Genomic DNA, 13,613 nt, shown 5'->3' on the forward strand with positions numbered 1-13,613 from the left:
TCCTGGTCAGTTGGAAGGTGGCAAAGAGTTTGATGACTCTGATACAGATAGTGTTTATGAATTAGTGGCAGGTCCTGGGTTACAGATGTCAGAACAGATGGGAGGCCAGCCACAGGACGTTGCTATGAGTCCAGACTCCAGTGAAGAAGAGACAGATAATCGATGGTTAAATCCGCATTTCAGAAGGGTCCAAAGGCGCAGGGAACAAATGTTAGGGTTAATTACTGAAGTGATTTATTCATCACGTCCGGGTGCCAGCGGGGAAGAAGGGCGTAGTTTTCAATGTTTTAAATCCATCATGGACGTGTGCCGTTATGGCTACAAAGTAAGTTAGTTATTCTCTACTGCTTAACAGCTGTTCTTAGTGCTTTGAACTATGCTGCGTAGACATAAATCTTAAGATAAGGGAGGAGGCCTGGAGGAATGCTTTGGTGTGCTTTAATTGCTAAAGATAAGAGAGGAAGGAATTTGGCTGCCTGTAATGCATTTTGAATATGGAGGAGAGGAGAAATATTTGGAATACTGTGTTCAGTTCTGGAGACCTCACCTACAAAAAGATATTGACAAAATTGAACGGGTCCAAAGACGGGCTACAAGAATGGTGGAAGATCTTAAGCCTAAAACGTATCAGGAAAGACTTCATGAACTCAACCTGTAGAGTCTGGAGGACAGAAGGAAAAGGGGGGACATGATCGAAACATTTAAATATGTCAAAGGGTTAAATAAGGTCCAGGAGGGAAGTGTTTTTAATAGGAAAGTGAACGCAAGAACAAGGGGTCACAATCTGAAGTTAGTTGGGGGAATGATCAAAGGCAACGTGAGGAAATATTATTTCACTGAAAGAGTAAGTAGATCCTTGGAACAAACTTCCAGCAGACATGGTTGGTAAATCCACAGTAACTGAATTTAAACATGCCTGGGATAAACATAGATCCATCCTAAGATAAAACACAGGAAATAGTATAAGGGTCTTTTTCTGCCGTCAGTCTTCTATGTTTCTATGTTTCTAAAGATGGAGTTTTTGTTTATGGAATCCTGCATTCAGCAAGCGTTATTTCCAATTTAACTAAAGCTCTAACCAGGATCCAGAAGACTTATTTGTTTCTTTCTTTGTTTATTATTTCGATTTCTAGCCTGCCCTTCTCTGGACGTTCAAGATGGCGTGGCTGACCCACTTCCTGGCCTGCGTCTTCGGCACCGGTTCCTGGATGGCCGTCAACGGTGTGTGGGTGGAGCTTCCCCTGCTGGTGACCGAATTGCCCGAAGGCTGGTACCTCCCTTCCTACCTCACCATCATCATCCAGGTGGCCAATGTCGGGCCCCTCTTCGTCACCCTCATGCACAGGCTGAAACCGGGTTTGTTGAAGGAGGCGCCGGTGATTTACGTGGTGGTCACCATGGGCATGCTGGCCTGCTTCCTTCTGGCTTTCCTCTGGCATTACACCACGCCGATTGCCGGGGAGCCCCACAGCCTGGCGTTCTTCGTCTTGACGTTCTTCCTCTCGCTGGTCGATTGCACCTCGTCCGTCACATTCCTGCCTTTCATGGTGCACTTCCACCCGCGGCTCGTGCCCACCCTCTTCATCGGGGAAGGGCTGAGCGGGTTCATCCCGGCTATCTTCGCCTTGGTCCAGGGAGCCGGCATCGCCAGCTGCGTCCGGGTCCCAGCGCCGACCTCCGAGGCCAACTCTTCGTCACTCAACGCCACGGAGGTGATGGAAACGCGCTACTCGCCGCCCAATTTCTCCAGCTTGGTTTTCTTCCTCATCCTCTCGGCCATGATGCTCTTCTGCCTGGTGGCCTTCTTCTTCCTCAACCGGCAGGCCAAATCTTGGGAGCAATCCACGCAGAATTTGTGCTCGAGCCAGATTACCCTGAACTCCGTCCAGAAGTTCCCTGCGGGCAAAGAGGAAGCGGCCGACGGGAAAAGAGTCTCGATTTGCACGACAGAGAGAACGCTGGAGAAGGTCGGGGAGGAGAACCATGGGGTTGAGAAGGTCACATACACCGTCTCCAAATTAGCCTTCATCTACTTCCTCGTCGCTTGGCTCAACGCCTTGACCAACGGCGTCCTTCCCTCCGTGCAAAGCTACTCCTGCTTGCCCTACGGCAACCTGGCCTACCACCTGGCGGCTACCTTGAGCTCCATAGCCAACCCGCTAGCCTGCACCGTGGCCACCTTCCTACCCAACAGGTCTGTATTCCTGCCAATCAAGCCAATGGGACCAATGGGAGAGAAGCTTGGTGGCTCAGGAGTGAACGGAGGTGGGCTTCTGGGTGAATTGTTGAGAATGGGTGGTTCTCTTGCAGGGGTTTCATGGGTCAACTAGGGAACGTCATCAGGGCTAGAAAGGAGTGAGGTGTGTGGAGAGGAGGAGCAGAAGGGGGAGGAGGAGGAGGAAGAGGAAGAATGAAGTTGGGGGAAAGAACAGAAGCAACAGGCTTATATAGTTTTATGTATGGTACGCTTGTGTTGTATGTTTTTAAAATAATGGGTTTTTAGATATTTTCCTTTAAATATTAGATTTGTTCATTGTATACTGTTTTATTATTGTTGTGAGCCGCCCCGAGTCTGCGGAGAGGGGCGGCATACAAATCTAATAAATAAATAAACATGAGAAAATATTATTTTACTGAAAGAGTAGTAGATGCTTGGAACAAAGTTCCAGCAGACGTGGTTGGTAAATCTAAAGTTCCAGCAGACGTGGTTGGTAAATTAAACTGAATTTAGACATGCCTGGGATAAACCTAGATCCATCCTAAGATAAAACACAGGAAATAGTATAAGGGCAGACTAGATGGACCATGAGGTCTTTTTCTGCCGTCAATCTTCTATGTTTCAATCTTCTATGAATTGGTTGATTGATTTCAATATATTGGGAATTTAGTTATAATTTTTAATTCATTTTGTATCTTGTGAGTCGTCCTGAGTCTCTGAAGAAGGGCAGCAGACAAATCTAATTAATAATAATAATAATAATAATAATAATAATAATAATAATAATAATAATTATGGATGAAGGTGGTGCCGTGGATATTGCCTACCTGGACTTCAGCAAAGCCTTTGATACGGTTCCACATAAAGAGCCGATAGATAAATTAGTGAAGATTGGACTTAATCCCTGGATAGTTCAATGGATTTGCAGCTGGCTGAAGCATAGACATCAGAGAGTTATTGTCAATGGCGAGTATTCTGAGCAGAGTCAGGTTACAAGTGGTGTGCCACAAGGGTCTGTTCTGGGTCCTATTCTTTTTAATATGTTTGTGAGTGACATAGGGGAAGGTTTGGTAGGGAAGGTTTGCCTATTTGCCGATGACTCTAAAGTGTGCAATAGGGTTGATATTCCTGGAGGCGTCTGTAATATGGTAAATGATTTAGCTTTACTAGATAAATGGTCAAAGCAATGGAAACTGCAGTTTAATGTTTCCAAATGTAAAATAATGCACTTGGGGAAAAGGAATCCTCAATCTGAGTATTGAATTGGCAGTTCTGTGTTAGCAAATACTTCAGAAGAAAAGGATTTAGGGGTAGTGATTTCTGACAATCTCAAAATGGGTGAGCAGTGCAGTCAGGCGGTAGGGAAAGCAAGTAGGATGCTTGGATGCATAGCTAGAGGTATAACAAGCAGGAAGAAGGAGATTATGATCCTGCTATTTAGAATGCTGGTGAGACCCCATTTGGAATACTGTGTCCAGTTCTGGAGACCTCACCTACAAAAAGATATTGACAAAATTGAACGGGTCCAAAGACAGGCTACAAGAATGGTGGAAGGTCTTAAGCATAAAACGTATCAGGAAAGACTTCATGAACTCAATCTGTATAGTCTGGAGGACAGAAGGGAAAGGGGGGACATGATCGAAACATTTAAATATGTTAAAGGGTTAAATAAGGTCCAGGAGGGAAGGGTTTTTAATAGGAAAGTGAACACAAGAACAAGGGGACACAATCTGAGGTTAGTTGGGTGAAAGATCAAAAGCAACGTGAGAAAATATTATTTTACTGAAAGAGTAGTAGATCCTTGGAACAAACTTCCAGCAGACATGGTTGGTAAATCCACAGTAACTGAATTTAAACATGCCTGGGATAAACATAGATCCATCCTAAGATAAAATACAGAAAATAGTATAAGGGCAGACTAGATGGACCATGAGGTCTTTTTCTGCCGTCAGACTTCTATGTTTCTATGTTTCTATAACAACAACAATAACAGCAACAATAAATAATAGGAGGAGGAGGACTGGAGTCCTTGATGTTCTCTGAGCTTGGGGTTTTTTTGGGGAGTAGATGTTTCATTACCGAACTCGGTAACATCACCAGTGCTCAAAGGGAGTGGAGTTTATGGAGAGGAGGAGGAGGGCTGTGGAGGTCGTTGGTGCTAAGCTTCATTGTTTTCTGAAGACGTTTCATAACCCAACTAGGTAACATCATCAGTGCTAAAAGTCAGTGGGATTTGCAGGGAGAGGAGGAGGAGGAGGAGGATTGATGATGTTTTAGGTCATGAATCATCTCCGATACTGCCTCCTGCCGCACGAATCCTAGCGGCCGATTAGGTCCCACAGAGTTGGCCTTCTCCGGGTCCCGTCGACCAAACAATATCGGCTGGCGGGACCCATGGGAAGAGCCTTCTCTGTGGCGGCCCCGGCCTTCTGGAATCAACTCCCCCCAGAGATTCGAAGAGCCCCCACCCTCCTCGCCTTCCATAAAATGCTGAAGACCCACTTTTGTCGGCAGGCGTGGGGATAATTACCATCTTTCCCCCTTTTTTATTATATTTTTGGCCTTACTGTATGATAGATTAGGTTGAATGTGTATGACTGCATAGTTAGGGGTTTTATTATGTTATTAATGTCTTTTAAATGGATTTAACTTTTTATTGTTAGATTTGTAATGTATTGTATTACTGCCATGCTGTGAGCCGCCCTGAGTCTTCGGAGAGGGGCGGCACACAAATCTAATAAACTATAACTATAACTATAAACTATAAAAGTCAGTGGGGTTTGCAGGGAGAGGAGGAGGATTGATGATGTTTTGGGTCATGAAACACTTGCAAGCAAACAACCATAATATCCATGTTGCAATTTCCTTCTCAAGCTTCTTAATAGCTCACAAGCTGCCCCTTTATTCTTGACGCAATCCTGGCTTAACGTGACATGTAAACCCAGCTTACATCTCTAGCTGCTTCTTCCTTTGGATGCCGGCTTGCTATGTGGACGAAGTCTGGGTCTCTCTCCGAAAGAGGCAACCCACGACCTCTCTTCTTGTCCCCCACACCAGGTCTCTTCTGTTCCTGGGCATCCTGACGGCTGTGGGAACGGCTTTTGGGGCCTACAACATGGCCATGGCTGTGCTGAGCCCCTGCCCGCTTCTGCAACACTCCGACTGGGGAGACGCCCTGATTGTAAGTCCGCCACTCGATTCCCTTCCTGCGGGTGGGAAACACGAGGGATGGGATTGGCACAGCGGGCTGGAAGTTTGTGGCGCCCTGGTCTGTTCCCTTTCCAAAAGTTGTTGTGTGAACCAGACCGGGGTTGGGTTCCAAACCTCTGACTTAACTTCATTGCCGTTTTACTTCCTCATATAGGGTTGGAGGTTTTTTGCATATAGTATAGGGTTTTTTTAAAAATGTGTGTATGTTTGATTATTTGTTTATCTTTTTTTAATGTATATACACAGTGGTCACTCTACTTAAGAACTTAATTCGTTCCGTGATCAGGTTCTTAAGTAGAAAAGTTTGTAAGAAGAAGCAATTTTTCCCACAGGAATCAATGTAAAAGCAAATAATGCATGCAAACCCATTAGGAAAGAAATAAAAGCTCAGGATTTGGGTGGGAGGAAGAGGAAGAAGAAGAGGAGGAGGATAGTCCTGCTATTCAATATCTACATGAAACCACTGGGTGAGATCATCCAAGGACATGGGGTGAGGTATCATCAATATGCCGATGATACCCAGCTTTACATCTCCACCCCATGTCCAATCAACGAAGCAGTGGAAGTGATGTGCCGGTGCCTGGAGGCTGTTGGGGCCTGGATCGGTGTCAACAGACTCAGGCTCAACCCGGATAAGACGGAGTGGCTGTGGGTTTTGCCTCCCAAGGACAATTCCATCTGTCTGTCCATTACCCTGGGGGGAGAATTATTGACCCCCTCAGAGAGGGTCCGCAACTTGGGCGTCCTCCTCGATCCACAGCTCACATTAGAGAACCATCTTTCAGCTGTGGCGAGGGGGACGTTTGCCCAGGTTCGCCTGGTGCACCAGTTGTGGCCCTATTTGGACCGGGACTCACTGCTCACAGTCACTCATGCCCTCATCACCTCGAGGTTCGACTACTGTAACGCTCTCTACATGGGGCTACCTTTGAAAAGTGTTCGGAAACTTCAGATTGTGCAGAATGCAGCTGCGAGAGCAATCATGGGCTTTCCCAAATATGCCCATGTTACACCAACACTCTGCAGTCTGCATTGGTTGCCGATCAATTTCCGGTCACAATTCAAAGTGTTGGTTATGACCTATAATGCCCTTCATGGCATCGGACCAGAATATCTCCAAGACCGCCTTCTGCTGCACGAATCCCAGTGACCGATTAGGTCTCACAGAGTCGGCCTTCTCCGGGTCCCGTCAACTAAACAATATTGGTTGGCGGGCCCCAGGGGAAGAGCCTTCTCTGTGGTGGCCCCGACTCTCTGGAACCGGCTCCCCCCAGAGATTAGAACTGCCCCTACCCTCCTTGTCTTTCGCAAACTCCTTAAAACCCACCTTTGTCGTCAGGCATGGGGGAACTGAGATATCTCCCCCAGGCCTATATAATTTATGTATGGTATGTTTGTAGGTATGTCTGCTTAAAAATGGGGTTTTTTAACTGTTTTAAACTTTAAATTGTAAATTATTAGATTTGTCAGGGCCTGTTTTTATTGTATTGTGAGCCGCCTCGAGTCTACGGAGAGGGGCGGCATACAAATCTAATAATAGTCACTGCCAAAGGAAGAAGGTGAGGAGAGGGAAATCAAAAAAATCCAAAACTTTAAGGCTTAAAAAAAGAAAGAAAAAAAGTTCGCTCTGGACTTCCAAAGCCTCCTTAAGGGCCACTGAAAGGCTCCTCTGGCAGCTCAGAAAAGCCCGAGATGGCCGGGATTAAAGGGGGAATGGCAGGAAACTGGCCGGGCCTTCATGCCGCTCTCAAATTTCCTGGGAAATTTTTCTGGGCTCGGGTTCTTAAGAAGTAGAAAATGGTTCTTGAGAAGAGGCAAAAAACCTTGAACACCCGGTTCTGATCTAGAAAAGTTCTTAAGTAGAGGCGCTCTTAGGTAGCGGTACCACTGTATTTAATAAAGTTAAAAAAAAAAAAGAACAACCTTTTTTAAAAAAAACTGTTCTGCTTTTTTAATCATTGGATTTGTATTTTGTGTTCCTGTTGTGAGCCACTCCGAGTCTTCGGAGAGGGGTGGCATACAAATCAAATCCAAAATCAAAATCAAAATCAAAATCAAAATCAAAATCAAAATCAAATCATAAAATAAAATAAAATAAAATAAAATAAAATAAAATAAAATAAAATAAAATAAAATAAAATAAAATAAAATAAAATAAAATAAAATAAAATAAAATAAAATAAAATAAAATAAAATAAAATAAAATAAAATAAAATAGATAAGATAAGATAAGATAAGATAAGATAAAATAAAATATAAAACAAACAAACAAACAAACCTCCAGTGATGGAGCCACCCACAACTTCTGGAGACCTTCCAAGATCTCAACCTGGCAACTTCTCACCTGCTTCTTCTCTGGTTCTTCCGACAGGTCATTTCCTGGGTGTCCTTCACCGGAACCCTCACCTACGTCAAGGTGATGCTGGGGATCATCCTTCGCACCTGCAGCCACAACGCCCTGGTTTGGTACGGTGTGGGGGAGCAGTTGGGGTCTCTGGTAGGAGCTCTGCTGATGTTCCCCTTGGTCAACGTCTACCATTTCTTCAAGTCGGCCGACTTCTGCAGCTTCCAGTGCCCGGCATGACGCACCAGGATCCGAGCAGAGAATCTGCCAAGCTATCCAACCATGTGGACTGCGGGAAATGTCTCCCAGAAATTGTCCCCTCCAAAAAAAACCTGGTCACCTCTCTTTTTAGACTTCTTCTGCCTGATGGGCCGGCCACGCAGCGAGGCAAGACGGAAACACACACACCGACTGGAAACACAAAAGACATTGCTGTACAAATTATGCTGAGAACCAGCAGAAGAATGTCGGTTTATGACTCAAAGGTCAGGGTTAACGGCCAAGCTGGCAATGAATGTCTCAAAACTCCCCCAAGGTTTGTCAAGAATGCCTCCAAAATGGGCTGCAGCGAAAGGACTCGCTCTGTTTATTTATTTTTATTTATTAATTGGACTTATATACCGCCCTTCTCCATGGACTCGGGGCGGCTTACAACATTTCGATAAAAAACCCATACAATATATAAAACATTTCTAAGCCAATTAATACAATAATCTGTTGTTTCCAGAGCTACAGTTTTCCCAAACACAAGTGTCCAAAAAACTGGGTTTGTTATGTCCAAAGATGCAAAATGTCAATTTAGGGACAGAATTCCAGGTCTGTATCGGTGTCTCTGTTAAACTGCAAGCGATAATTCCTACGAAGAGTTCTCCCACAAGACCTCCCCTTTTAAGCTTGCTGCAAGGTTCCCTAATTGCTCTCAGCTGTGATTTAAGATCTTCTTCTGCACCTGTGCAGCTGCTCCTGGAGTCCCAACATCCTGTGCACCCGGACATTTGAGGATGGGGTCATCAACAATCACCCCCTCCTTATACGACCCAGATGAGGCTCTAACTGGGGGTTCCACGGGCACTGCGGGGGCCTCCACCTCTACCTCTCCAGCACCTTCAGTTTCCATCTCTCCTTCCCGCTCACTTTCTGGGCCCTCCGAGAGCCACACTGGTCTCCGGCACTCCGACGGACATGACTACAGGACCAACCACAACAGGACCAAAATAAGTTTCTGGGGTTGGAGAACTTAGCAAGCCAAGGAGAACCTCTACGAAGGACCACATTCTTCAGAGTCAACAGCAGGGCAGGGAGCAAAGTGAACTGATTCTTGAGTTTTTGTTCGGCCTGTCTTAACATTTTAGCAGGTCCTGAAAAGTACGGCGGGTGCAGCTCGGCTGAGAAAAATCTGGGCGAGGATCAGACCGCTGAAAAATGACAACATGGCTACAAACTTGGTTTTGGCACAGGAGATAAGACAGCCCTTTGCCGTCAGATTCCGGATCGGCGTAAGAAGGAATCGTTCGACAACCAAGGAACAGACTTGTAGCCATTGATCTTCTGCGGTTCCGGCCCAGTTTTGGTGGTGTTGGGTTCTAATGTGTTCGGTCTAATGTTGTGTCTCCTTAGGAGGCCACTCCACTCCATCCTGCCGGAATGGTGGCTCCGGCGCTTAGGGGCCAAACATGATTTTTTAAGAATAATAAACCAACTTTCACCGAATGAGAAGAAACGGTCCATGAATCTACAAGAACGGTGACGGTGAACCTTTTTTAGTTCTTCTGCCAAAAGTGTGTGCTAGCATGCATGTATGCGCCCATACCCATTCCCTCCCCCAACGCATGCACAACCACCACCACCCCGCGCTGCCCCTGTGCATGCGTACGATTCCATCTCCACACACATGTACATAGGCCTCGCCGGAGCCTGGGTCGCAGTGAAGATTTTTACTACCACACTGTGGGCATGGTTTATTTTGTGGGTGTGGCTTGGCCAGACATGTGACCAGGTGGGAGTGGCTTGATGATCATGTGACCGGGGGTGGCTTAAAGGTCATGTGATTGGCTTAAAGGTGGCCAACTTGATGTCACTCACGTCAAGGGTTAGGGTTACGGTGCCTGGCCTCACCTTGCCTCAAAGAGATACAATTTCCCTCTCTATTTATTATTACTGAACATCCAAAATATACTCTTTAATTCTATGTATACAGTGTTCCCTCAATTTTTGCAGATTCGAACTTGGCGAAAAGTCTATACCACGGTTTTTCAAAAATATTAATTAAAAAATACTTCGTGGTTTTTTTCCCCCTATACCAGTTTTTCCCGCCTGATGACATCATATGTCATTGCCAAACTTTCATCCACCTTTAATAAATATTTTTTAAATAAACTTTAATAAATAAACATGGTGGGTAAATGGTTGCTAAGGGAATGGGAAATTGCAATTCAGGAGTTTAAAGTGTTAAGGGAAGGCTTGTGATACTGTTCATAGCCAAAAATAGTGTATTTACTTCTGCATCTCTACTTCGTGGAGATTCAACTTTCGCGGGAAGTCTTGGAACGCATCCCCCACGGAAATTGAGAGAACACTGTATATGCCATATATGTACAGTGATACCTCTACTTAAGAACTTAATTGGTGACCAGGTTCTTAAGTAGAAAAGTTTGTAAGTAGAAGCAATTTTTCCCATGGGAATCAATGTAAAAGCAAATAATGTGTGCAAACCCATTAGGAAAAAAATAAAAGCTCGGAATTTGGGTGGGAAGAGGAAGAAGAGGAGGAGGACAGTCGCTGCCGAAGGAAGAAGGGGAGGGGAGGGGAATCAAAAAAATCCAAAATTTTAAGGCTTAAAAAAAAAAAAGAGGGACTCCGAGGTGGCAAAAAGAAGCACATGCCTCTCTACATTCGCTCTGGACTGCCAAAGCCTCCTTAAGCGCCAATGAAAGGCTCCTCTGACAGCCCAGAAAAGCCAGAGGTGGCCGGGATTAAAGGGAGAATGGCAGGAAACTGGCCCGGCCTTTGTGCCGCTCTCAAATTTCCTGGGAAATTTTTCCAGGCTCAGATTCTTAAGCAGAAAATGGTTCTTGAGAAGAGGCAAAAAAGTCTTGAACGCCCGGTTCTTATCTAGAAAAGTTCTTGAGGAGAGGCGTTCTTAAGTAGAGGCACCACTGTACAATATAAATAAATACAACACATTTTTTTCCCCTACCACACTGTGGGCATGGCTTATTTTGTGGGTGTGGCTTGCCAGCCATGTGACCAGGTGGGAGTAGCTTGACAGTCATGTGACTGGGGGTGGCTTAAAGGTCATGTGACTGGCTTAAAGGTGGCCAACTTGACATCACTCATGTCAAGGTTTAGGGTTAGAGTGGTTGGCCTCTCCTCGCCTCCAAGAGATACAATTTCCCTCTCCATTTACTATGACTGAATATCAAAAAAAATACTATTTAATTCTACCTATATATGTCATAGGTCAGTGTTTCCCAACCTTGGCAACTTGGGGATATCTGGACTTCAACTCCCAGAATTTCCCAGCCAGCAAACGCTGGCTGGGGAATTCTGGGAGTTGAAGTCCAGATATCCCCAAGTTGCCAAGGTTGGGAAACACTGCCATAGGTGTACATGCAAATTACACACAGGCACACAAAAATATACATTATCTACTATATAAACTGTATGTGTATGTACACACACACATACACAGCTCTTCTAAAATTATACGCATTCAGCCTTATTGACTGCAATAGGAAAAAACATACCCAGAGCCCAGAAGGGAGGACAGAAGGAAAAGGAGGGACATGATCGAAACATTTAAATATGTTCAAGGGTTAAATAAGGTTCAGGAGGGAAATGTTTTCAATAGGAAAGTGAACACAAGAACAAGGGGGCACAATGTGAGGTTAGTTGGGCGAAAGATCAGAAGCAACGTTAGAAAATATTATTTGACTGAAAGAGTAGTAGATCCTTGGAACAAACTTCCAGCAGACGTGGTTGGTAAATCCACAGGAACTGAATTTAAACATGCCTGGGATAATAAACATATATCCATCCTAAGATAAAATACAGAAAGTAGTATAAGGGCAGACTGGATGGACCATGAGGTCTTTTTCTGCCGTCAATCTTCTATGTGTCTATGTTTCTATGAATGAGGAAATAAGGAAGGAAGGAAGGAAGGAAGGAAGGAAGGAAGGAAGGAAGGAAGGAAGGAAGGAAGGAAGGAAGAATCCATAGTAACTGAATTTAAACATGCCTGGGAGAAACATAGATCCATCCTAAGATAAAATACAGGAAATAGTACAAGGGCAGACTAGATGGACCAGGAGGTCTTTTTCTGCCGTCAATCTTCTATGTTTCTATGTAAGGTGAAAAAAGAAAAAAATTCAATATTAGGGAGCTTGCACATAGTGAACCTGGGATCTGCTCTCTACCCATTCCTAACTACATACTGTAACTACCTACCTGCCTCTCTATTCCTTCCTCCCTTCCCTTCGCTTTCCTCTTCCCCTCGCCCTTCCTTCCTTCCCGCCTTCCTTCTCTTTCTTTCCTCCTTCCTTCTTTCCTTCCTTCCTTTCTTCTTCCCTTCCTTCCTGCCTGCCTTCCTGCCTTCTTTCATTCATTCCTTGTTTCTCTCCTCCTTCATTCCTTCATGTCTCCCTCCTTTCTTTCTTTCTTTCTTTCTTTCTTTTTCTTTCTTTCTTTTTTCTTTTTCTTTCCTTTATTTATTTATTTATTTATTTATTTATTTATTTATTTATTACTTAGATTTGTATGCCGCCCCTCTCCGAAGACTCCTTTCCTTTCCTTTCCTTTTCCTTTCTTTTTAAAAAAAATATAATTTATTTATTTATAAATACAGAAAAAAAGGGGGGAAGGAAGGGAAGTATGAACAGAAGAAAAAAAGGGGTAAGGGAAAGGGATGCAAAATCAAGGAATTTGGAAGAATGATAACATTATACATCATGGTACGTAAATTTCTTAGTGTCATTATAATATTTCTCAAGAAATATTTTTCTTTTCATTTCTATCTTTCCTTCCTTCCTTCCTGCTTTCCTTCCTTCCTCCCTACCTTCTTTCTTTTCCTTTTTTCCTTTCCTTTCCCTTCCTTTCGCTTCCTCCCTCCTTTCCTTGTTTCCTCCTTCAATCCTGCCTGCCTGCCTTCTTCCCTCCCTCCCTCCTTTTTCTTTCTTTCTTTCTTTTTTCTTCTTTCTTTTCTTTTCTTTTTTCTTTCTTTTCATTTCTATTTTTCTTTCCTTCCTTCCTTCCTGCCTGCCTTTTTCCCTCACTGCCTCCTCTTTCTTTCTTTCTTTCTTTCTTTCTTTTTCTTTCTTTCTCTCTTTCTTTTTTCTTTTTCTTCTTCTTTTAATTTGTATCTTTCCTTCCTTCCTGCCTGCCTGCCTTCTTCCCTCCCTCCCTCCTTTTTCTTTCTTTCTTTCTTTCTTTCTTTTTTCTTCTTTCTTTTCTTTTTTCTTTTTTCTTTCTTTTCATTTCTATTTTTCTTTCCTTCCTTCCTTCCTGCCTGCCTTTTTCCCTCACTGCCTCCTCTTTCTTTCTTTCTTTCTTTTTCTTTCTTTCTCTCTTCTTTCTTTTTTCTTTTTCTTCTTCTTTTAATTTGTATCTTTCCTTCCTTCCTGCCTGCCTTCTTCCCTCCCTCCCTCCTTTTTCTTTCTTTCTTTCTTTCTTTCTTTTTTCTTCTTTCTTTTCTTTTTTCTTTTTTCTTTCTTTTCATTTCTATTTTTCTTTCCTTCCTTCCTTCCTTCCTGCCTTCTTCCCTCACTGCCTCCTCTTTCTTTCTTTCTTTCTTTCTTTTTCTTTCTTTCTTTCTCTCTTCTTTCTTTTTTCTTTTTCTTCTTCTTT

At 43.8% G+C, this 13,613-nt stretch overlaps 1 protein-coding gene across 2 annotated transcripts; it reads left to right on the forward strand.

The window, feature by feature from the left end:
- The first annotated feature begins 1,137 nt into the window (after nt 1-1,137).
- SLC52A3 (solute carrier family 52 member 3) lies at nt 1,138-9,479 on the forward strand. Of its 2 annotated transcripts, XM_070748752.1 has the most exons (4): nt 1,389-1,931; nt 1,968-2,194; nt 5,276-5,399; nt 7,800-8,012. In XM_070748752.1, exons 1-4 carry the CDS (start codon nt 1,398-1,400, stop codon nt 8,010-8,012), a joined length of 1,098 nt encoding a protein of 365 aa, XP_070604853.1. In that variant the 5' UTR covers nt 1,389-1,397. The 2 variants fall into 2 exon arrangements, with proteins under 2 accessions (XP_070604852.1, XP_070604853.1); XM_070748751.1 differs by having other exon boundaries at nt 1,138-2,194; nt 7,800-9,479.
- The last annotated feature ends 4,134 nt before the right edge of the window (nt 9,480-13,613 follow it).

The sequence above is a fragment of the Erythrolamprus reginae genome, chromosome 3, assembly GCF_031021105.1.
Source record: "Erythrolamprus reginae isolate rEryReg1 chromosome 3, rEryReg1.hap1, whole genome shotgun sequence".
In the NCBI taxonomy this organism is placed as follows: domain Eukaryota; kingdom Metazoa; phylum Chordata; class Lepidosauria; order Squamata; family Dipsadidae; genus Erythrolamprus; species Erythrolamprus reginae.

Excerpts from the sequence above, each read along its gene's own strand:
- SLC52A3 (XM_070748751.1), top strand. The coding sequence starts at position 1,158 with ATGGCGTGGCTGACCCACTTCCTGGCCTGCGTCTTCGGCACCGGTTCC. Across the intron at positions 2,195-5,275 it reads GCCACCTTCCTACCCAACAG|GTCTCTTCTGTTCCTGGGCA; the intron begins GTCTGTATTCCT and ends CCCCCACACCAG. Across the intron at positions 5,400-7,799 it reads ACTGGGGAGACGCCCTGATT|GTCATTTCCTGGGTGTCCTT; the intron begins GTAAGTCCGCCA and ends TTCTTCCGACAG.